Genomic DNA, 25,586 nt, shown 5'->3' on the forward strand with positions numbered 1-25,586 from the left:
AAAGTAGGAGAAGCCACTAATTTTCGTATATAATGAATTAATTATCATTTTTAGAATCTATGCGCATTTTAACATTTCCATCCAGTGTTTTTTATGCAATATCTCAAAATGTGCATAAAAATAGGTGGATAGAAAAATAGCCAATGACACTATTGTATGTATGATAAACAAATATACAAACTCTTGAAAAAAAATGGAAATGTGGTGGAAATGATGCAATTGACAATGTAAAAAAAAAAATAGGCTACTGTAGGTTTGTTTTTAATACTGTATGTCACTCATCGATATCTTTTCATAGCTATTAAAACTAGTTAATGCTTTTAAAATTATTTTTAATTGGCTTTTAACCCTCTTTAGCCACAGACTTAAACACACAGCATGTTTCTCCAACACGGCTGACCCATGTGTGACCCTGATCTCTGATCTGCATGAGCTTGTGCATGATCCACTCAGGATCACAAAGTGCCATCACATTTAGATCAGATAGAGCGGATAAATCAATCAGACTATCAAAGATCAGTGTTCCCGTTATAGTAAATCTGGCTTCAGACGATTAACAATTTCCGAAACAGATTACATTCATTCTGTTGAGATTCTTGGGACTTTGTGTACACTCATAAATGAAATCTAGTATCTTATATGCTGATAATAATCATAAACATTCTGTAATATTAAAGATATAATAATATTATTAATTATTTAGGATCATTTTAAAAGTATTAGTGGTTTGAGTTAAATGTCTCTAATTTGAGATTCTGATTTTAAAATTTTAATTGTAATCTAAGACCATACTAATGCAGTTAAACAGTTTTAACCTGATATGGAAAAGTGAGAAATAACACTTTGATTTGTACATGTACTGGAAAAAGGTAAACATACTTTGTGTTGAAAATATTTCTCCAATACAATTTCAAGTCATCTAACTCAGGATTTTCTATGAATAAAAACAGGATTAATTAGAGGTAAAGTTAATTAATTGGACGTGGCCAAAGCATGCCACACCTGCCAATCTGTTTTAAGCAGTACTATGCTGATTAATGAAGTAAATCTCTTTAGATTTCAAATGATCTTTTTGCTGTTTACTGTTTATTGTTCTAGTTCTATTTTACTCAGTATATATTTAATTAATCATATTTAATTGCGTAAACATATTTAACGCCCATCTGAAACAAGCTTGTCAACACACAGAGAGAAAAAGAGAGCAAGACACACCCACACACAAGGACAATTGATACAAACACAAAATATCTCAGAATCCTAACAGCTGCCACTGACCCACTGACGTACTAACTACCACCACAAAAATAATTTACTGTATAAAAGCACAATGTATACACGTTTTTGAAAGAGAGGTCCTTACACAATATTGTCCACACCGAGAATGAGTGGTTTATAAAAGTCCATTTAGTTTAAGTTGCATCATAAACAAACAAGAAAAATCTGAGAGATTTCTTTACAGGCTGAGCCCATAGCAGCAAAATGAGAGCTTTAAACCCCGAGTGAAGGGCAGTTACAGACCAGAGGATCCTCTGAACCGCTCAGCGTCAAACTTTTTTCTTGCGTGAATTTTTTATCTAAACTTATTTCAAAATTAAATCTTATATCCTTACCAATCGGAGGCCAAACATCAGAAGTACTGGGGAAGAAAATATCTAACTGAGGCGTTAAAACCTGGTGTATCACTTTAGATTGTTAAATGGATTAAAGCAAAAAGTGTGCTTATTTCTCATAGTTGTATATGATTTACTATTCCTACTTCTAAAAAGATTCAATCAGCTTTTATAAATACAGAGCCAATACACAATACACAATGAACAAAAAGATAAATAATGTTGTCAAATAATTTGTCATGCGGTATTTAAGGAGGGCGGTTTCAGTGCTATGATGGGCCCTAAACCCGACTGAAATTTATCTCGAAGATTGTGGTCTGTTTAGAATGCAGAGAGTTAAAGAAAGACAATCTTATCCAACACTTTCGACAAAAATGGCATTGTGGAGATACTGCATGTTGGGTAAAATTATTAAAATCAGACGGATCTAGATTTGGAAATGGCCTAATCACTGTGTGCTTAAAGCAGGATTGAATAACGCCTGTGCTCAATGAGCGATTCATGATTTTCAAAACAGATTGGCCAGTCAAACCTAACACTTCTCCATAGAGCATAATATCCACTGGTGATGTGGTCAGGTTCGGTTTTAGAAAAAACTAAGATTGAAAGATTAGATGGGTTTACTCTAGCCTGGCTCCGCCCTCCTACGTACTTCCACTCAATTTTCATTTTCCTTCAGTACTAGTCTGGGATTGTGCTGTAGACTTTGGTTTTCTCGAATCAATTTTTTACTGGGCCAATCAGCGAACAGAGGGAGTGGCTGGGAACGATGACGTTGATGTCGTGCGTTATTTTATTTAAGTTTGAGTTGTAGTTCAGTAATGGGAGCAGAGAAAGATGCGAGCGAAGCCATTCGGTCCGTTGCGGCAACGCTGCCGAATATCAAGAAGTTAAGGCCGGAGCAAGAACCTCCCCATGGGGTTCTGGAAAAGTTTGATTTTCCAGCTCGCTCCGTTAGTGGTGAATAAGTTGGCTGAGGCGAACGCATACGTCATGACGTTAGCGATTGGTTATGGCAGATCCAGAGTGACTCTGGGCAGATCCAATAGTTTTAGACTTCAATAGAGTACCCGCCTACAAGGAAGTTAAAGGGATAGTTCACCCAAAAATGAAAATTCTGTCAGTATTTACTCACCCTCATGTTGTTCAACCCCGTAAGACCTTCGTTCATCTTCGGAACACAAATTAAGATATTTTTTGATTAAATCTGAGAGCTGGATCACTCCTCCATAGGCTTCTAAGGCATTGAAACTTGTTCCAAGACATCGTTAAAATAGTCCAAGTGACTACAGTGGCTCAATCTTAAGTTGATCGAGCGACGAGAATACTTTTTGTGCGCAAAAAAAAAATAACTGACTTTATTTCAACTATTAATTTCCTTCTCTGTGGGCCTCGAGTCAGTTCACAAGTGTAATAGCGTAAGCTTCTGTGTTGTACTTCACACGCATCACACACACGACCAGCGTCGGCCAATAGTGAGCCTACGTGTGACGTAGTACTACGCAATCACACTACGTTAATTCATCTTAATTCATCATTTCATCATATCTAGTGTTTAGTGACCATATTCAATAATGTTAATTTTGTGTCCTCGGTTCCCCTTTGTTCTCTGTATAAACTGACGCTGTCTATCTGTCCTCAAGAAGTGTGAGATATACAAGTACCCTTTCTATACATTTGCTCAGAATACTAGTCAGGGCAATTAGCCTAAAATCATTTTAGAGCTAATAATTCTGTATTTTTTTGGTACTGGTATAAATTCTATGAATAGGGCACAGTATTTCTAGAAACTATTGAAACAATCTTCTTAGAACAGTCTTTAGCTAATGCATACAGCCTTTAAGGACCTTCCCCTTCCCCCTCAACAAGAATAGCTACAAACTCGCTCTCTGTCAGTGTTTAGAGTCCCATTTTTTTGATATAAGCTTCACACATTATTCATTGACACATTATGATCATCTGTATCAAATCTACTATAAAACTGATTCAGTTCATTTGCAGAAATTATACTGTAAGGTGTATACAGTCAAAGACCCAGAACCAGATATGAAGAATTAAGACCCGGAGTCAGAATTATAAAAAAATTTAAGAAAAGTTTTACTGAAGATAGTTTGCAGTTTCATCAGCAGAAGTCAGCTTCAAGACTCACACAGGAGTTCGTAGGTCGCCCCGCTTACAGTTACAAAGATCACAGCAGTTTTCCATTTCCATTTCCAAGGTCTAAGCTACGTCATTGCTATGAAATAGATAAACACAGTAATTTTCCACACATATACAGATAGACTGAAGCATATCTCCATCGATTATGCAGCTGAAGTTAGGCACGTCATGACCATCCAGGTCGCAGATTTGGGTTGCTGGGCGCCAGCATGTCCAGAACAACAACTCAGTCAATCTCCAATAATGCCAGTGGTTCCTTAACCTGTAACCAAGAAGACTAACGCACACACCAACACACAGCTTTTCCAAGGTTGGATTTGGTCAGGCTCTAACTATAAACAGGAGAGTCCTCTCAAAACATCAAGATAATGCGTTTTTTCCCTCAAGGATAGCTAAAATTTAGTCTAAGTAAGGCTTTAACAAAGAAATGGTCCCTTAAACTATTGGCTTCAATGACCCCTATATATTTTAACACGTTGAAGACCTTTCTCAAACACAAAACAAGTCCCTATTTCATTTCTGGAAGCTGGGTTAAATAAGCAAGCACTGCATTCAGATATCAAATACAGACATTAAAGAAAACATGAAAAGAACATTTCAGTAATCACACTGGTAACTTTTATAACAAAGTAAAATCTCTAGAGAAGTCATTCAACTCAATTGATATTTAGAAGGAAAAATATTGATTAATACCTTAATTATTACATATACATTGAATCAGCAGTGGATTCCAATCCACCCCCTTCAATACAATCAGAAGAAAAACTTTTTATTCACATCTCTGCTAATCATAATATTAAAGGGTGAAACATGAAAATGAAAAATAAAAAAATCAATTACTCACCCTCATGTTGTTCCAAACCCGTAAGACTTTTGTTCAAAACACAAATGCAGATATTTTTATAAAATCTGAGAGATTTCTGTCCCTCCACTGACCAACAGTTCACAAAACTACCACTTAAACTTTACTTTCGTAAAACGAATCCATATGAATAGAGCGGCCTAGTCCAAACTTTCTGAAGAGATGCGATCGCTTTATATGATAAAAAGTTAAAGTTTTATAATGATGAACAGATAAAGTTATACAATAATATTAATAGCCAAGTTGTTAGAAAGGTCGGATTTTTTAAAATATCTTGGATTGTATCTGGATAATAATTTGAACTTAAATCTAAATATGGACTGTATCTATAAGAAGTCATGCAGAGACTATATTTTGAGGAAATTAAGTAGTTTTGATGCGAGTAAAGACGTGCTTGAACTGGTAGATACAGATCTTGAGTGTCCTGAGATAGACACATTTCCATGCAAATGAAATGGACATTAAAAATATTTCATTTTATTTCATAATTCCTGTTTCTTTGACAGAAGGCAGTTATTTTCCTTTGAATATAAAGTAAGAAATTAAGCAAGAGTGTCTGTCATATCGCTGCGTTTTGTTATTGGCTTTATAAATACTTGTCATCTAGAAGAATAAGTGTCAACATATAACAACTGGTAGTTAATGGTGTTCAGAGGCAGGAGGGAACAAATAAACCAGTAAAAGAATGTGAAGATTTAGATGGAAACTTTAATAGCTGGTCATACACAAAAATAAATAAATAAAATATTTTACAGAAATAAATGTTCTGTGAAATTATGTGCATAATCTTTGTCTCCTTCTGCTGGTAGAAAGATTTACAACATTTATCTTTTCTGTAGGGTCGAACTTTTGAAACAATTCAAAGCTGCTATTTTCAGCACTCATTTTCATGAGCCATTACTATAAAACAAAAACTGGTGTGAAGTCATACACACGTCAGTGTGATCGCTGTGTGTTTTTGAGTCTTCAGTCTCTGTAGCGGCTCCTTATTCACCATCAGCTGATCCTGAGGAAACTGGACTGACGTCTAAACACTGAGAGTCCTACAATAAAACACACAGACAGTCACAAATGAGTATGAGACATTACTGCTATCACATCACATCTGGAGATCATGTATATTCATATTACAGCCAAAGATATTAATGAAAAACTAATAGATTTAAAACAGTAAATGAACAGTAAACTCTCACTTTATCACTTAGGCTTACACACACACACCACAAACAAATAATCCGTTAGTAATCCGATTGACAACTTGGACTGAAAAGCCTTCATGTAAACGTTAATCAAATGAGCTTGATCGGAATGAAATTTCGATCGGATTGGGTGTTTTATTCCTTTTCTAATCCGATCAAGAGGACATGTAAACAGTTGATCAGATTGAAAACCCAAACTGGAAAGTGCTGTGCGTTTGCAATGACGTAGAAATGACGTATGACGCATATGAGCTGTTGTAGTTGTTGAATGAAGTGTCATGAATGACCAACAATAATAACACATTTTTCCGTGGTGTGACAAACTCAGACCACATCCTTCATTTTGCCTTTACAGGGACTTTTAGACACACATGAGACATTTTGAAAACCGAACATGGAAAGTAGGCTACTGTGCATGTGCAATGACGTAGAAATGGCATAATGACGTACAGCGCCTAAGAGCTGCAGCTATTAGGCGTGTTCGACTTGAACCGGCGCTACATAGACCGATAGGTTGATGACTTCAAAGTACTGCGAGAGCGATTCAAAACCATAAGGAGCCGTCGATCTGCTCTCTAATCACTCTCGCGGTACTTTGATGTCATAAACCGATCGGTCTGTGCAGCGCCGGTTCAAGTCGAAAAAGCCTAATGTAGTTGCTGAATGACGTGTCATGAATGCCCAACACAATCGTGTCATTCTAAAATTCTCCTTCCATTCATAATCTGTGAAGTGGAGCAGGACATCGTCCCACCAGTCCTTCTTTTATACTCTCATCCACAGGCTGTTTTCGGTGCAGGTACGGGTGTTTTTACTGCCTGATAAATATAAGCGGCACAACACAACGGTTAATTTGCCCATTGTCTCCTAATTTGTCAAGTTTATCTGAATTATTATCTTACATTCTCCAGTTACCTACAGGACCTGTTACTGAAACTGGGTCAAATTAAAGGCTTGAAATAAAAATATACTCACAATAGTATAATGTCTCCAATTTATAATATGGATCATCCTTCAGATCAGAGAGCAACTTCACTCCTGATTGTACTAGTTTATTAAATGACAGATCCAGTACTCTCAGGTGATCAGGGTTTGATCTCAGAGCTGAAGCCAGAGCAACACAACCTTCATCTGTGACCCCACAATTCCACAACCTGTAGAGAACAATGACACACTCTTCACTCTCTCAGTTCAGATCAGATCAGTTTAGCAATGAATCCATTATTAACCCCTCAAGCCCTGAAGGCATTTTTATAGTTTTTTTCTGAGTGGCATATACAAAAATAAAGGCTTATAACTCCAACATTTTAGCAAGGAGAGTCAAAATGTAGGTATTGTTTGTTAGAAAACTTTTCAAATTTTTTGAAAATATAAATGACATTAGGACATTCTCATGCTGAGAAACTGCTAATAGAAGACAAATATATATATATATATATAATTGTTATTATGATTTTGCATATATTTCTCATTTGACATGCAATAACTCAGGAAGGAAATATGGTAGGAGGAACAGTTTTTGGTGAAGTCCCTATACATCACATTTTGTGAATAATCAAAACCAAGATAGCCTTTTTGTTCAGGCCTTGACGTCCCCTTATGGACATTTTTAAAATTGTTCCTCCATGAGGAATATCTTGTGATCATGTGATCTTGTAAATGGATTATGTTGATTTTGGCCTCATTTTAATTGTAAGAATCTGCTGTAAATAATAATATGCCATTTTCTACGATCTGTACATGTTTCATGATATTTTTGACACATTGCAGTAGATAGTACAAAAGGGTATTTTATAAATTATGAAAACTGTTTATTTTATTTATCAGCAAATAACTCTGCACTACTTAGGAGTTAATCAGATTGGGTACAAGTTCAGACTCTAATCTTTCAAATGACACCTATTTTGTGTTGATCAAGGCAGTAGTTTTGAAAAATAGGGTGTTAAAGAGAAAGTTCAAACTTTGTTTGTTTGTGGATCATTAGATTTATACAAATATACTTTACATTGTGATTCATGAGTGAGAGTCAAATATGATCTTACCACAGTTCCTCCAGTTTACAGTGAGGATTCTGGATTACACCAGACAGCAGATTCACTGATTTTCCTATTTTATTCCAAGACAGATCCAGTTCTCTCAGGTGTTCAGGGTTTGATCTCAGAGCTGAAGTCAGAGCAGCAAAACCTTCATCTGTGACGCCACAATCCCACAACCTGTAGAGAACAATGGCACACTCTTCACTCTCAGTTAAGATCAGATCAGTTTAGCAGTGAATCCATTATTAAAGAGCAAGTTTAAACTTAAAGCACAATTTAAAATGAGATCTAAAATGTCACAAAACGATCATAAAACATCTGTATCATTCAAACAGGAACAATAATCTCTTATTTGTACAGAAATGCCTTAAAAACTGCTAGATCAGCTTATTTTTCAACACTTTCAGAATAAAACAAACACAACCCTAGGTATTTATTCGAAACAGTGGCTAAATTAACGAAATAAAGCTCCATCAACGGACGTTTCCAAACTGCACAGCAGTAATGACTTTATGAACTTCTTTACTTACAAGATTGATAGTATTACCGTCTACTACAGCATCGCATCATACAGTGCATTGTAGTCTCCCTGAAGAAAAATTGTATTCATTCATTGCTATAGGAGAGAAAGAATTGTCTAAACTCGTTAAATTATCTAAATCAACAACATGTATGTTAGACCCTATACCGACTAAGCTATTTAAAGAGATGCTTCCAGAGGTCATAGATCGTCTTAATATCATTAATTCATCTTTGTCATTAGGATATGTACCGAAAAATTAAGCTGGCTATTATTAAACCTCTTATTAAAAACACACAACTTGATCCTAGAGAATTATTCAATAGGATTCAACAGTATAGCTGGCTCTCTTCACAGGGTCCGGATAGACGGAGAGGAGTAAGGAGTCAGCATTGGAGTTGGCTCTCTTCTCAAGGCTCAAGCAGGCAGACAGCACAGGTGAGGATTCAACAGTATAGCTGGCCCTCTTCACAAGATTCGAATGGACAGAGAGGAGTAAGGCATCAACAGCGAAGCTGGCTCTCTTCTCAGGGCTCAGGCAGACAGAGAGAAAAGGTGAGGATTCAACAGTATAACTGGCTCTACTCACAGGATTCGGATGGACGGAGAGGAGTAAGGAATCAACAGCGAAGCTGGCTCTCTTCTCAGGGCCCAGGCAGACAGAGAGGAAAGGTGAGGAATCAACAGTATAACTAGCTCTCTTCACAGGATTCGGATGGACAGAGAGGAGTAAGGAATCAACAACAAAGCTGGCTCTCTTCTCAGAGCCCAGGCAGACAGAGAGGAAAGGTGAGGAATCAACAGAATAACTGGTACTTCACAATCCCACGTAGAAATTAAAGAGGAGAAAAGGAGAGTTTCACCTCTAGATGGCTTCCTCCATCGGCCTCAATCCGATGAGATGCGGACGGTGTCTCCACAGCCAGGACCGCTTCCCCGATGTCACTGCATTACACTTCCATTCGTGTTCCACTATAACCCACACAAATCCGCACACGTGATTATATTAATGAACAAAAACTGCAAAGTCTCGTTACTCACAAACTAGGGCGTAGACAGGGGATCTAGTCCACTGCACATCACTACAATCTCTTTGACTTCTTCCGAAGAGCGTGGGACATTCAAACTTCCTCCAAAAAGACAGTTTTACACATCATGAAGTCTCATCACATCCTCCATCAGATTTCTCATATCACAATCCAAACATCGACAGCACTTATCTTCTTATCACATCCTCCAAAAGATTTCTCATATCACAATCCAAACATCAACAGCACTTATCTCTCATCCACCACGGTTCTCCTCTCCACATCCCCAAATTTGCCCAAGCACCAGCAGCCTCTCCCTCTCCTTTTTTTTCTTAGTTGAAGACGAGATATCCTTTTATCCCTCCAAACTGACAACGTGTCCCAATCGCTATCACGTTCGTCTTCTCCCGCACCTGTTTCGAATCTTTTACTAATAGTTCTCAGTCTCTGCCCGTAGTTTCCGGAACTGGAGTCTTCCGGGTCCCACACAGGATATCCCTCCCCTCAGAAACCCGGCCGTGATTAAAGGTTCCGCCTGCCTTCGTGACCCCGGTGATACCCCCCCCTGCCATTCGGGACTAGTCCCTAGGAGTGGGGAACTTCGGCCCACTCGCCGTATCGCTGGGGTGGTCTCCCCTGGTTGTCCCTTTGGGAACGTCGGGGTGGTGATAAGGGAGCTGCTCTTGCCGCCTCGACTTCGGGGCCTCTTGGGACCACGGCCCATCCCACCGGTGGGGCTGCTGGGGTCATAGACCGTTCAGGGGCCTCTTCCATCGAGGCCAGATAATTTGGGCAAGGTCGAAGCAAATTCCGGTGGAGTACCCGCTCAGGGCCTAGCCTTCCTTAAGGGCGAACAGTATACACAGGTAGATCAGGCTTTTGTTGGCGTTCCACCACATACGGTACGGTCTCCCAACGGTCGCTGAGTTTGCCCTTTCCCGGGCGTCGATTGTCTCGCACCAACACTCGCTCTCCGGGCAATAGGGGGGCTTCTCGAGCTGTCCGATTATACAACCGTTTATTTTTGGCCGCTGGTGCGCTCAGATGGTCCGTAACCCGGCGGTGGGGGTGATGGAGCTGCCGATAATGACGACCCACTCACTCCGTCGTACTCTGAACTCCCTCCGTAGGCTTGGTCCCCAGCAACAGATCAACCGGTAAGCGCATATGTCTCCCAAACATCAAGAATGCCGGGGCATAGCCTGTGGTGCTGTGCACACTGTTGTTATAGGCTTGTACTAGGGCCGGGAGGCATTCCGCCCACTGATTCTGTTGGTCGGCTTCCAAGGTCCAGAGTAACCCCAACAGGGTATGGTTGAACCTCTCGCACCCCCCGTTGCCTTGGGGGTGATACGAGGTAGTGCGAGTCTTCCGACACCCATAAAGGCGGCTCAGTTCTTGTATGACCCTGGATTCAAAGTTCGGGCCCTGATCAGAGTGAAGAGTCTCGGGGCACCCAAAGGGCTGGATAATGGCTCGCCAGAGTAAACCTGCAGTGGTAACGGCTGTTTGGTCTGAAGTAGGAATAGTCCATGCATACTTAGTAAATAGATCAGTTGCCACCAAGATGTTCTGGTACCGATCCGTGGGCCGACCCAGCGTTAGGAAATCTATCCCCACGATGTGCAGAGGCGCTCTAGGGCACATAGGGACCAAGGGGGCTCTTGCCTCTTTCCTTGTCTTAAAAAGTACACACCTAGGGCAGCTCTGAACGAACACCCCGACCGTTGCCTCCATCCCAGTCCAGTGAAAATACCTCCTTAACAAGGATAATGTCCTTTCCTGTCCTTGATGTCCTGTGTACGTGTGGTAAGCTTTCAGCAGGGCCAAACGCTGTTCTTTTGGCACCACCACCTGGTATACCACCTCCTGGGTTACCGGCTCTTGGACAGAACGACAAATCACCCCCTCTCTCAAGCTGAGTTTCTTCCACTGCCCCATGAGTTTCCTTACTGCCACGGTTTGAGTCCGCCTCTCCTCCACCCCAGGCATGGAACCCTGTTGCAGGTAAGCATGCACCCTCGCCTGATCAACGTCTCTCCGCTGTAGTTCTTTCCACCGGCCTGGGTCCCACCCCCAGCCAGTGGGCACTCCATCCAACCGAATTCCGGGGGCTTCCACCACCCCCACCAACAATCCTTCCTCCGGCTCAGAAGTAGGGGATACCGTTTGCTCACTCCCTTTAGTCACAGGGAGTCGGGACAGTGCATCCGCATTAGTGTGCTCTCTACCAGGTCGATATTGAAGCTGGTAATCGTAATTGGCCAGCTGGGCCACCCAACGCTGCTCCACCGCTCCCAATCTAGCTGTCTGTAGATGGACCAAAGGGATGTTGTCGGTCACCACCATCACCTTCGCTTCCCATAAGTAATCTTTGAATTTTTCCGTCATCGCCCACTTCATTGCCAGAAGTTCTATTTTGAAAGAACTGTAGTTGTAGGCATTCCGCTCGGCTGGATGAAGACTCCGGCTGTCATATGCAATAACTCTCTCAACTCCCTGCTGTCATTGTGCAAGTACGGCTCCCAACCCTGCATTACTTGCGTCAGTATATAAAATGAACGGCTGAGTAAAATCGGCATACGCCAGGATCGGGGCCTGCAGGAGTTCCCGCTTGAGTTATTGGAATGCCGATTCACACGCTGAGTCCCAGTTCACGGAGGGAGATCCCCGGGGCCGGGAGCGTCCGGTACCCTCGAGGAGCCAATTCAGGGGCTTGGCAATCCCCGAAAAACCCTTGATGATACGTCGGTAGTATCCTACGAAGCCCAGGAAAGACCTTACTTGCCGGACAGTTTTCAGCGTCTCCCAGCCCTGGATGGCAGACACTTTCTCCGGGTCGGGGGACACCCCTGCAGCACTGACCCGATGGCCCAGAAACTGCACCTCCCTCCTAAATAGCTGGGATTTATCCGGCCGTAACTTCAGTCCATATTTTTCCATAGCCTGGAACACACGTTCCAGGTGGAGTAAATGGGAGACGAAATCTGACGAGAATACTATGACGTCATCGAGGTAGACCAAGGTCGAATCAACTAACTGTCCTCCCAAGCACCGCTGCATTAGCCTCTGGAAAGTCGCAGGGACCTTGCACAGACCAAACGGCATCCGATCCCACTCAAAGAGCCCAAATGGAGTGGTGAAGGCAGTCTTCTCTCTATCCCTCTCTTCCACCCGCACCTGCCAGTACCCACTGGCCAGATCTAACGTTGAGTACCAGTCAGACTAGTGAAGGAATCCTCAATGTGCGGCAAGGGGAATGCGTCCTTCTTCGTCACGTCATTCAGCTTCCGATAGTCAACACAAAATCTCCAGGCACCGGTCTTTTTCCGCATTAGCACAATTGGGGCCGCCCAAGGGCTACTACTCTCCCGTATGATTCCTCCATCCAGCATCCCCTTCAGCAGGGTGCGAACCTCCAAATAAAGCGTCGGGAGCACCGGCCGATACCGCTCTCTACTTGGTATCGCATCGCCTGTGGGAATCTGATGTTTAACAATCCCTGTACACCCATAGTCCTCATCGTGAGTAGAGAATACATGTTGCCATTTCGTCAAGAAGTCTCGAAGTTGGAGTTGATGCTCCTCTTCCAGGCCCTCTCCTTTTAAGGAATCTCCTGCCACATGGTCCGGTATTCCACTTCTCTGGGGATCATTTCTCAGCTCAACCGGTCTAACAGCCACTTCCACTACCACAGAGCTCACTTGGCGGAAACAAACGTCTCTCTCCTCCCTCACCTGATGGGAACACACCGCAGTGACTCGGACCAGGCGTTGATGACGGCGAAGGACGACAGGATAGGGATTAACGTTCCGTACTTGCACCGAGACCCGGCCCCGATGGACCCCAGCCAGCCCTCAGGCCACTCCGATGGACTGGCAATCCCAATGTGGTTCGTGGAGGACCCAGTAATCCGAGCCATAAGACCCTGTAGGCAGCCTGGCCCAAATCACCACCTCACTTCGCGCCGGAAATGACAGGCCATGTCGGTAAATTACACGTCCAATGCTTTCGCGATCCTCCTCGCGATTAGCTGCCTGAATCTTACGGCAGTCGGTCAGAATACGCTCCCATTCCTGTCGCTCTGGAACTGAGGTGGTCTGGGCCGACCGGTTCCGGAACAGCTCTTCCCAACATTCCAAAATGACGTTCATGCCGAGCAACGCTCGATGCGAACCCAGGCAGAGGTCTCTAACGATAACAACTCCTTTTTGTCGTACGGGGACCCCTTGAACATGGAAACCCACGACCACATAACTGGTATATGGAATATCCAGCCCATTTGCTCCTCTCAGTATAAGTTGCGAGGCCTCCGCCCCCTGAAGTCGTCGGTCCTTAAAGAGTTCTCTGGACAGGCTCTTGGAAAATAATGTAACTTGCGAACCAGTATCAACTAAACATTCAATCTCCACCCCATTAACCTGGATCTTCACGGTAGGGCATTGTCCGACCCAGTCGTCTCGGGGGATAGCATAGAAAGGGGGTCACTTAAGGGGGTCCCGGCCACTTGTCCCACAGTGGCCGGCGTAACTAAAAACCCCCCTGAGAACTGCGTCGGGAGCCACACTGACGGCTGTAATGTCCTGATTCCCCACAACTGTCCTGATCATCCCACTGGAATCTCGGATTAGCTGGTCGTCCAGGACGCAGTCCGGGCTCTCGACTCCCCTCGGAATATGATCGGTCCCGGCCACTGGGCTGTCCCCGGCGCAGTTCTTCCAAAAGGGTCTTAGATAGTTCAACCACCTGTCCTTTAACGTCCTCCAACAGCTCCGCCCGCAGCTTCTGTTTCCAATCCACGGTTGGAGAAGTGGGGGCTACACCAACAGCCATTCACACCGGTGGGTCGGCTGCCTCGCCCTGATCCATCTCCAATGCCAAGGCCTCCTGTCGGAGGTCCTCAAAAGTCAATGCTGGGTCTCGGCGGAGCTGGAGCTTTATACTCTGTTGAATGGGCCCGTCTCGGAGCCCCAAAACAAACTGATCTCGCAATAAGGAATCTCCATCCCCCACACCATGATCTGGTCGTCCTTTCAATTGAACGAACTGCTCACACAGCCTCAAAGCATAGGCCCGTAAGGCTTGCCTAGGACCTTGTCGAAAATTGAAAAACTGAGCCCGGAGGGCGGCCACGGGGTTAGTATCCCCATACAGTTCCGCCAAAAAGTCAAAAATGGCCTTGGCAGTGGCTCGTGCAGTGCTGGGTGCAGCTAGAACTTCCTTCTTTGCTTCTCCCTCCAGGGATACCAGAACAAACTGCGTCTTCTGTGCATCACTCAGCCCCTGGAGGCTAGCCAGATATTCCGTTTGCATCCTCCAGTCCTGGAGATGTAGTTCTGATCCTGGTCCTCCATAACGCTGGGCCCAAGGAGCTCCCATAAACACGGGCATGACTTGTGGTCTTACGGCCAATACCTCTTCGTCTGCCATAGTGAACTTGTGGCCGCTTCAACTCACGGAGGCCTAACCCTGCCGACTACGCCACTTGTCACGGGTCGAGGAGGATGAACGCCAGATGACCGGCCGTTCCCACCCCCGACTCACGTACCACCGCGAGGAGCCAACACCACAGAGGACACAGAGGCAACAGCAATTTAGAAAATCTGGCTCTCTTCACAGGATTCAGATGGACGGAGAGGAGTAAGGAATCAACAGCGGAGCTGCCTCTCTTCACATGGCTCAAGCAGACAGAGAGCAAGGGTGAGGATTCAACAGTATAGCTGGCTCTCTTCTCAGGGCTCAGGCAGGCAGAGAGCAAAGGTGCGGATTCCACAGTATAGCTGGCTCTCTTCTCAGGGCTCAGGCAGGCAGACAGCACAGGTGAGGATTCAACAGTATAGGTGGCCCTCTTCACAAGATTCGAATGGACAGAGAGGAGTAAAGAATCAACAGCGAAGCTGGCTCTCTTCTCAGGGCTCAGGCAGACATAGAGAAAAGGTGAGGATTCAACAGTATAACTGGCTCTACTCACAGGATTCGAATGGACGGAGAGGAGTAAGGAATCAACAGCGAAGCTGGCTCTCTTCTCAGGGCCCAGGCAGACAGAGAGGAAAGGTGAGGAATCAACAGTATAACTAGCTCTCTTCACAGGATTCGGATGGACAGAGAGGAGTAAGGAATCAACAGCGGAGCTGGCCCTCTTCTCAAGGCTCAAGCAGACAGACAGCACAGGTGAGGATTCAACAGTATAGCTGGCCCTCTTCACAGGATTCGAATGGACAGAGAGGAGTAAAGAATCAACAGCGAAGCTGGCTCTCTATTCAGGGCTCAGGCCAACAGAGAGAAAAGGTGAGGATTCAACAGTATCACCGGCTCTCTTCACAGGATTCGGATGGACAGAGAGGAGTAAGGCATCAACAGCGAAGCTGGCTCTCTTCTCAGGGCTCAGGCAGACAGAGAGAAAAGGTGAGGATTCAACAGTATAACTGGCTCTACTCACAGGATTCGGATGGACGGAGAGGAGTAAGGAATCAACAGCGAAACTGGCTCTCTTCTCAGGGCCCAGGCAGACAGATAGGAAAGGTGAGGATTCTACAGTATAACTGGCTCTACTCACAGGATTCGGGATGGACGGAGAGGAGTAAGGAATCAACAGCGAAGCTGGCTCTCTTCTCAGGGCCCAGGCAGACAGAGAGGAAAGGTGAGGAATCAACAGTATAACTGGTACTTCACAATCCCACATAGAAATTAAAGAGGAGAAAAGGAGAGTTTCACCACTAGATGGCTTCCTCCATCGGCCTCAATCCGATGAGATGCGGACGATGTCTGCACAGCCAGGACCGCTTCCCCAATGTCACTGCATTACACTTCCACTCGGGTTCCACAGTAACCCGCACAAATCCGAACACGTGATTATATTAATGAACAACACTGCAAAGTCACGTTACTCACAAACTAGGGCGTAGACGGGGGATCTAGTCCACTGCTCATCACTACAATCTCTTTGACTTCTTCCGATGAGCGTGGTATGTTCAAACTTCCTCCAAAAAGACAGTTTTACACATCATGAAGTCTCATCACATCCTCCAACAGATTTCTCATATCACAATCCAAACATCGACAGCACTTATCTTCTTATCACATCCTCCAAAAGATTTCTCATATCACAATCCAAACTTCAACAGTACTTATCTCTCATCCACCAAGGTTCTCCACATCCCCAGATTCGCCCGAGCACCCGCAGCCTCTCCCTCTCCTTTTTTTACTTAGTTGAAGACGAGATATCCTTTTATCCTTCCCAACTGACAACGTGTCCCAATCGCTATCACGTTCGTCTTCTCCCGCACCTGTTTCGAATCTTTTACTAATAATTCTCCGTCTCTGCCCGGAGTTTCCGGAACTGGAGTCTTCCGGGTCCCACACCGGAAATCCCTCCCCTCAGAAACCCGGCCGTGATTAAAGGTTCCGCCTGCCTTCGTCACCCAGGTGACACATGCTACCCTTAGGAGATATCATTAGGAAGCATAGGCATTAGTTTTCACTGTTAGGCTGATGATACTCAGCTCTATATTTCTTCGCGCCCCTACGAAACACACCAATTCACAAAATTAACGGAATGCATAGCTGATATGAACATTTGGGTGACTAGGCCTAGTAATTTCCTACAATTTAATTCTGAAAAACCAGAGTTTCTAATTATTGGGCAAAAAACCTCTGCACGTATTAACCCAGAATACTGTCTAACAATTGATGGCTGCTCTGTCAAGTCTTCGTCGTCAGTTAGGAACCTGGGTGTGCTCATTGATACCAATAGTTCATTTGAAAGCCACGTTTCTATCATTTCTAAAACTGCATTCTACCATCTTAAAAATATATCTAAATTACTTCATATGCTCTCAATGACAAATGCGTAACAGTTAGTTCATACGTTAATGACATCAAGGCTAGATTATTGTATAGCTATTATGGGTGTTTGCCCTGCACACTTAATAAACAAACTACAACTGGTCCAAAACGCAGCAGCTAGAGTTCTTACCAGAACCATTTTTAAAATATTGGTGATTACTTATAAAGCACTAAATGGTTTAGCTCCCCAGTACATGAGCGAGCTGTTAACGCATTATAGTCCTTCATGTCTACTGCGATCTTAAAATTCTGGCCAGTTGAGAATACCTAGAATATCAAAATCGACTGCCGACTGTAGATCCTTCTCTTATTTAGCACCTAAACTTTGGAACAATCTTCCTAACATTGTCCGGGAAGCAGACACACTCTGTCAGTTTAAATCTAGACTAAAAACGAATCTCTTTTACCTGCCATTCATATAGAACATTATTGTATGTACACATACAGTACATTTCTATTATTCAAATCAGTTAAATGATTATTAGGCTGCATAGATTAGGTCAGCCCGGAACCGGGGACCACATTTAAAAACATTTTAGAAAGTGTCAATGCAGAAAGATGAACATAATTAACATTAAGAATGAATCCAGCATGTTCTTCGTTTCTCAGGTCTGACAGTTTAGCTTGAGTGTTTAAAGTCAAGAGACTGAAATGTTGATTGTGTGTGAAAGTGTGTATTTCAGTGTGACTCTCAGTTCTGCAGTTTCATGTTACTGAGGATCAGCTCATGTGTTCAATCATTTACAGCTCAAAAATCTGAACTCACAGCAGCAGAAAGAGGCTGAACACTTCAAATATACTTTACATTGTGATTCTTGTGTGAGAGTTAAATATGATCTTACCTCAGTTTCTCCAGTTTACAGTGAGGATTCTGTAGTACACCAGACAGCAGATTCACTGATTTTCCTATTTTATTAAATGACAGATTCAGTTCTCTCAGGTGTTCGGGGTTTGATCTCAGAGCTTAAGTCAGAGCAGCAAAACCTTCATCTGTGACACCACAATCCCACAACCTGTAGAGAACAAAAACACACTCTTCACTCTCTTAGGCTATGTCTACATTAATCTGGATACATTTGAAAGCGGCGTTTTCTTTTAAAAATGCTCTCTGTCCACACTAGCGTTTTCAGGCGTTTTTCAGACATTTCATTGTGGATGAGAAACTTTTGAAAAGCGGCTGAAAACATTAAATTAACCTTACTGCGCATGCGTAAAACCTTACAAAAGCTCACTGACATGGAAAAATAATTAATAAATTTATCGCGTAATTCTTCTGACAGAATCAATTTATCTAGCAAAATATCTCAGCGTTCACGTCCAGGTCGCACTCAGTCACCATATGTTTAGTCTAAAACGCAACTGCTCTCATATTTTGCTGCAGGACAGCAAATGTGAGAAAATTCGGTCATTTTTGCAGGACTGTGAAATGAAGATTCTGCAATGTAGAATATTTTAGCAACAGTGTGCAAGTGAATAGCACATAACAGGCACAATACCAGTATAAACATGAATATCTATTGGTACAATATGCGTCACATGACTAAACATGTGACGCATATTGTTTTTCTAAATACCTCCGGTTTCACAGTTAACACTACAACAAGAAAACGGCATTCTCTTTCCAGGGAACTCGCACTGTGTCGTAATAGACTTTGGGGAACGTCCCCCAGCGTAGCGCCTCTGAAGTATGAATGAAACTAAGCCAATCGTGATTGGTGTTGTGTCATGACGTAACGTGTGACGGCATAAAGGGAAGCTACAAACGGCACACAACAGCGTTACCTTTCTGTTTTTCAGCAAGCGCTCTCTGTTGTTGTCTGTCATATTTGGTGCAGTCTGTCACAAGCACAATATATATATATATATATATATATATAATATATAAATATCATATATATAAAGCAATGGTGAGTCAGCGGTTCAAGAGATGTGTGCACCCCTGTCCTAGATATCTCACGGATGGGGACACACATCAGATGTGTTCACTTTTCCGAACCAGGTGCTGCGTTCCCATTTGGCCATCTTTGGCGATGATGGTCAGGCTCGCGTCCGCCAAGGCACGACGCAGTGCGAGTTCCCTCGAAAGAGAATCTCTCCGGTTATGACTGTAACCCTTGTTCCCTGAGAAGGGAACGAGACACTACGGCTCAGTACGGTTCGGCGTGGCACGGTTCGGCTCGCTTCGCTTTTCCACTGCGTGGTACGACTCGGCGCGGCACGGCTCAGTTCGCTTTAGCTCGGTTGCTTTTCCACTGCAGTTAGTACCGCTTCAAAGTGGGTGGGATTATGACTGATCGTTATAGTTCATCTGCTACTCGGCAATGCACTTCTAGTCCACTGACCACGATTCAGCCATTTCTTTTTTGGAAGTTTTTTTTCTTCAAGCAAGTAGTTTTAAAACAGGAGCTACAGCGGTGGCTGTTACTGGCTATTTAAATCCAGCGGGTTTGATGTCTCGCAAATACAATGACGCTGGTAGTGACGATTCTGTCTGTCTGACCAATCAGTGATCTGCAGTGTTTTCACGTCACATTTTACTATCGGTACGGTACGCTTGGAACCTCAACAGAGGTGGTACTATTTAAAGCGAGCCGAAGTGAGCCGTACCGTACTGTACCATGCAGTGGAAAAGCGCCAAAGCGTACCGTACCGAACCGAACCGTACCATACAGTGGAAAAGCGCCATTAGTGTGTCTTGGTCAGGTTATTAACGGACTAATGCTCAGTTTTGTGGAGCATATTAGCACGCCAACTGAAGTTTTAGAGCTCCGTCTAACACATTGGCTTTTATAAATGTATACTTAGACTGTAGAGGCTAATAATGGGTTGATTAACAATCATCAATTAAGCCTTTTTCTTTTTTGGAGACAATAATGCGCAGAAACCTTCACCTGCTTATTGGAAACTGTCATTAGACCGATTGGGCAGGCCTTACACTAAATATCAAGTATATATTTTAATTTTCCATTAATTTGATAGTAAAATTTAAATGAATGACTCTGCTATGTTAACCCTATATCAAATGGTTTTTTTAGGAGATTTGAGCTACTTGAGAGTAAATGAGCTGTCTCTCCAGTTGTTTGTTTGGTCTTAATTTCTTTTGTCATTTACTTTAAATATTTTAAATATTTAAATTCCTTCTTTATGTGCAATTACTAAACCTGAATTATTTATTCATATACAAATTTTCTGAATTTGTTTGGATGTCTGAAGGAATTTTACATTGTCACGGTTTAGGAAACGCATCAAAATCTGACCACTAAACTCTAGACAACATCTGCAGCACTGAAGAATTCAGAGCTTTTATTTTCCTAATGTTATAACATTCAACTGATTGTTCTGATTGATACTTACTGAACTGATCTGGATTCTTTAATCACAGGAAGCAGCTTCTGAAGAACCTTTAGTTTTTCAGTTTTATTTTCTCTTCCAACAAAATCATTAATATCAAACTCATCCAGCTTCTCCTCTGATGTCAACAACACAAAGACTACAGCTGACCACTGAGATGAAGCGAGTTTGGTGTCCTTTATTCTTCCAGATTTCAGAGACTGTTGCATTTCCTCCACAAGTGAATGATCAGCCAGTTAATTCAGACAGTGGAACAGATTGATGGATTTCTCTGGGAAGTCAATGGTCTTGATCTTCATCTTAATGTACTCAACTGTTTCCTCATTTCTGCCAGAGCTGCTTCTTGTCTGTTTCATTAGTCTTTGTAGGAGAATCTGATGAGACTCCACTGACAGACCCAGAAGAAACCTCAGGAAAAGGTCCAGATGTCCATTTTTACTCTGTAGAGCCTCATTCACAGCTTTCTGATGCAGAGCAGATAATGAAACATGTTTAAACATGAGCTGAAACAAGTCCTTAACTTTAGACTGCAAACTCTGTTTGGTGATTTGGTCAAACCAAATCATTTATGTTGTTGTTTATATAGTAGAGATGCACATATAGAGCCGCTAGATGTTCCTGAACACTCAGATGAACAAAGGAGAAGACTTTCCCCTGATACCAGCCAAACTCCTCTCTGAAGATCTGAGTGCACCTTCCCGAGTACACTGATGCTTCTGTCACATCAATGCCACACTCTCTCAGGTCTTCCTCATAGAAGATCACATTGCCTTTCACAAGCTGCTGAAAAGCCACTTTCCCCAGTTTGAGGATCAGGTCTTCATCCGTCACGTTCTTCTCATAGTCCTTCTGATGTTTGATGTTGGTCTGAAGGATCAGGAAGTGTGTTTACATTTGAGTGAGAGTCTTGGGAATCTCTCCAGTCTCTGCTTCGCTCAGCATCTTCTCCAGAACAGTGGCTGAGATCCAGCAGAACACTGGGATGTGGCACATGATGTAGAGGCTCCTTGATGACTTCAGGTGTGTGATGATTGCATTGCCAGACTCTGATCACTGATTCTCTTCCTAAAGTATTCCTCCTTCTGTGGATCATTGAAGCCTCGTACCTTAGTCACTCGATGGACACACTCGGACGGGACGAGATCGGCTGCTGCTGGTCTGGAGGTGATCCAGATGAGAGCAGAGGGAAGCAGATTCCCCGTAATGAGGTTCGTCAACAGCACGTCCACTGAGGCTGATTCACTTACATCACACAACCTCACATTGCGCTGGAAATCCAGAGACAGACGACACTCGTCCAGACCATCAAAGATAAACAACACTTTATATTTGTCACTGGATATTTCCATTTCTTTTTTATTCAGGGAAAAAGACATGGAGAAGATCTGCAAGACTGAGTGTTTTGTCCATCATCAGATTCAACTCTCTGAAAGGAAGTGGAAATATGAGCTGGACGTCCTGATTCTCTTTCTCTTCAGCCCAGTCCAGGATGAATTTCTGCAAGAGACTGTTTTTCCAATGCCAGCAATTCCCTTTGTCAGCACAGTTCTGATGGGTTTGTCTTGTCCAGGTAAAGGTCTAAAGATGTCATTGCATTTGACCGGTGTGTCCTCTGTTGCTGCTCTCCTGGGTTGTGTCTCAATCTGTCTCACCTCATGTTCATTATTGATCTCTCCACTCTCACTCTCTGTGATGTAGAGCTCTGTGTAGATCTCATTCAGGAGTGTTGGGTTTCCCTGCTTTGCTGTTCCTTCAAACAGATACTGAAACTTCTTCATCAGATTTGATCTAAACTTGTTGAGGTCTTTATGTCTATAAAATAAGAATACCACATCATTACATGAGCTAAACATGTAAATGTGCAGAGCAAAATGTCTTGTTTTATGTATTATGAGACACTAAGAATATAATTGGGTTCATGAAATGTGTCAGTTATTAATAATGTATTTGATAATAGTGTGATAATCCACTGCAACAAAATCAACAATAAAATGCCCTAAAATTTACCTGACAGCACAATACCTGCTTTCATTAAAGTCCTGTAGTTGATTCATGGAGTGGTCATACTTCTTACAGAGGGGTTTTGTCACGGCTGTTCTCGGTGGAGGGACTGACCTGAAACATCATGCAAATCAGAGAATAGGGAATCTGACACTCTGATATTATCTTAATCATTTTGCCAACAGTTGTTAATGAACTTATTAGCAACACATTTGCTAAAGGTCACAACCATAACAAACAAACAAACCAACAATATTTTACTTTGTGGTCAATATCTGCTTGCTGCCATTTTGATGGCCATACAGATTGTTGCTCAATAATTTAAATTTAATATAAAGCAATGTTAAACCTGAAATGTAGTGGCCAATCCATAGACTTGTCACTCCTCATAGACACACAGCTGGGCTCTGGTTCTGATCTCTTCTGATGAAATGAACTATAACAAAGAGAAATGAAAGGGCTTCATATTATTCATTTATCATTAAAAACTTATGATATTTACATTTACACCATGTTGATACAAAACCTGTACCGAACTAAGCAATTTTATGTCTCTCAGCCTAATATCTAATATGAATGCCATAATAACATGAATACCTATTTAAAGCATCGTAATATAAATATGACACACATTTGAGCTAGGGTTCTGATCTCTTCTGCTGAAATGTCACTGTAAGAGAACAGATTTAAGGAATTATACCAGGAATTAATCAGGAATCAGACACTCTGATATTAACTTAATAATTTCGACAACAGTTAATGAACTTATTAACAATGCACTTTCTGAAGGTCACAACTGTAATTTACTTTATGGTCAATATCTGTTTGCAGTAATTTCGCTGACCAGACTGCTTGTTGTTAATAACTGAATAATTTAAATTTAATATAAATAAATGTTATACCTGAAATGTAGTGGCACACCCATAGACTTGTCACTCCTCATAGACACACAGCTGGGCTCTGGTTCTGATATCTTCTGATGAACTGAACTATACCAGAGAGAGATTAAAGTGAATCCTTTGAATTACTGTATTACTATTAGTTTATTAAAAAAAAACACTTGAGATCTTTTTATTTACAGTTGAAACAAAAACCATAAAAGGTGCACTGAGTGCTTTTATAGATGTGTCTCTCTGCCTAATATCTATAAAAACATGAACACCTTGTATATAAAACATCATAATATAAATATGACATGTCTGAGCTCTGGTCTTATTATGTTTATTACAATTCTCTCTCTCTCTCTCTCTCTCTCTCTCTCTCTCTCTCTCTCTCTCTCTCTCTCTCTCTCCCCTCTCTCTCTCTCTCTCTCACACACACACACACAAACACAAACAAATAAACAAATAAATAAATATGTTTTTGGAAGACTTCCAATTCTGTCGATTATAGGTTGTGTTTAAAGTGTTTATTCTAAGTACCTGCATCCTTGAGAAAATTCTTCATCTCTGGATGTTTGTTTGTCATCCATGATGAAGCTGAACAATTGAAACAGTATGTCCAAAACTGATTCTGGATGGAAATGACAAACACTTATTCAGCTGAAAGGATGCTGAGAGTCAGAGAAACAGGATCCTGTGACACGGCGTTCAATCAAACACATGTTAGCAAACTCGTATATTACACAAAAGGAAAAACACCACAGACAAAACTACTCAGTTACTCACGTAACCTCAGTTCCCTGAGTTAGGGAACGAGTATTGCGTAGCTATACGCAGTGGGGAAACTCCTTTTCCTTGATTTACTGAAGCGTTTATGTAAAGCGCATTTGCAGCTGCACACCTAGAACATGAGCGTCTGGCTCGCTCATAGGCTGCACTGCAGCAACTGCACATCCAATGGCGCGGGCGCCTCTGATGTGCGACCAATGAGATCACTCTGCGTCATACACCTCAGAGCCCGCCAAGGGGGCGTGACCGCAGTCTATAATAGTCCCCGAATTCGCCATTATAGCAGGTTTAACGACTGAAGCGACAACTTGCCATGTTACTATAGTGCGGCTGGATACGCAATACTAGTTCCCTAAATCAGGGAACTGAGGTTACGTGAGTAACCGAGTAGTTCCCTTTCGAACGTTCACTTCGTATTGCGTAGCTATACGCAGTGGGGACGCCATGCAAAGCGCCACACTGAGTAACTGGCTGCAACTGCAACTCAGGCATACAGCATACAGAACAAGCCATAACCGCATAATTATGTATAAATAGACCAGACACCGTCAGGTCTAAAATAGTACACATCAGTTAGAAATAACCCAACATACTACACCAATGAACCCAGACACTGTCGGGGTTATTAGTATATGAACATATAACCAGTCAAGTGGGTTTATATATGAAATTATAGCCGGCCAAAGCGGGTTTTATATATGTATGGAATATAACCGGCAAAAGCGGGTTCTATATATGTCATATAACCGGCCAAAAGCGGGTTTTATATATATGTAAATATAACCGGCAACAGCGGGTTTATGCATGAAATACAACCGGCCAGCAGCGGGTTTTATATAAATATGTGAATGTGATAGTGCACAGTAATATATGACAAGACCGGCCACCGACGGGTCTTAATCATACAGAAAGCACCTTCGCCTGCAGTGAAGGCACTTCCCTATAATAGAAACACATATATGTGGAAGGCGAGGACCAGCCGGCCGCATCACAAATATCACTAATGGGAATGCCAGATGACCAAGCCCATGACGAGTAGGGGTGGGAATCTCTAGGCACCTCACGATTCGATTCGATTACGATTCAGAGGCCTGCGATTCGATTCAAAAGCGATTATCGATTATCTGAATCTTTTGTGTGTGTGTGAATATAAATACTTTGCTTTAAAAGTACAAAGTAATGACCCATAAAGAATTAACGTACAATATATTTTATTAACATTGCAAAGAACCAACAGGAAAATAAATGTGTGCCTGAACTAGCAGCATACTTGTAGTAAATTAATAATATAACAACAACAGGTG

General features: G+C 42.4%; 1 protein-coding gene and 1 pseudogene across 2 annotated transcripts; both read right to left on the reverse strand.

Annotated features, from left to right (window-relative positions):
* Positions 1-5,320: 5,320 nt before the first annotated feature.
* LOC143715304 (NACHT, LRR and PYD domains-containing protein 3-like) lies at positions 5,321-24,104 on the reverse strand (annotated as a pseudogene). The gene is made up of 9 exons (XR_013195712.1): positions 24,034-24,104; positions 23,515-23,601; positions 22,962-23,048; positions 22,619-22,726; positions 20,615-22,423; positions 18,103-18,273; positions 7,874-8,044; positions 6,807-6,985; positions 5,321-5,675 (listed from the first exon to the last, which is right to left on the reverse strand). The product of XR_013195712.1 is annotated as an NACHT, LRR and PYD domains-containing protein 3-like (transcript).
* Positions 8,707-17,674, reverse strand: LOC143715720 (uncharacterized). Its single transcript, XM_077207467.1, has 4 exons — positions 17,668-17,674; positions 15,972-16,081; positions 15,090-15,671; positions 8,707-9,147 (listed from the first exon to the last, which is right to left on the reverse strand). The coding sequence occupies exons 1-4, from the start codon at positions 17,672-17,674 to the stop codon at positions 8,707-8,709; spliced, it is 1,140 nt and encodes a 379-aa protein (XP_077063582.1).
* Positions 24,105-25,586: the final 1,482 nt, after the last annotated feature.

The sequence above is a fragment of the Siphateles boraxobius genome, unplaced genomic scaffold (genome assembly GCF_051911475.1).
Source record: "Siphateles boraxobius isolate OS27281-9 unplaced genomic scaffold, OSU_SipBor_1 6, whole genome shotgun sequence".
NCBI lineage: Eukaryota > Metazoa > Chordata > Actinopteri > Cypriniformes > Leuciscidae > Siphateles > Siphateles boraxobius.

Excerpts from the sequence above, each read along its gene's own strand:
- LOC143715720 (XM_077207467.1), bottom strand. Across the intron at positions 15,672-15,971 it reads CTCCGTCCATCCCGAATCCT|AGAGCCAGCTTCGCTGTTGA; the intron begins GTGAGTAGAGCC and ends AGCCCTGAATAG. Across the intron at positions 9,148-15,089 it reads TCTCTGTCTGCTTGAGCCAT|AAGAGAGCCAGCTTTGTTGT; the intron begins GTGAAGAGAGGC and ends CTGGGCTCTGAG.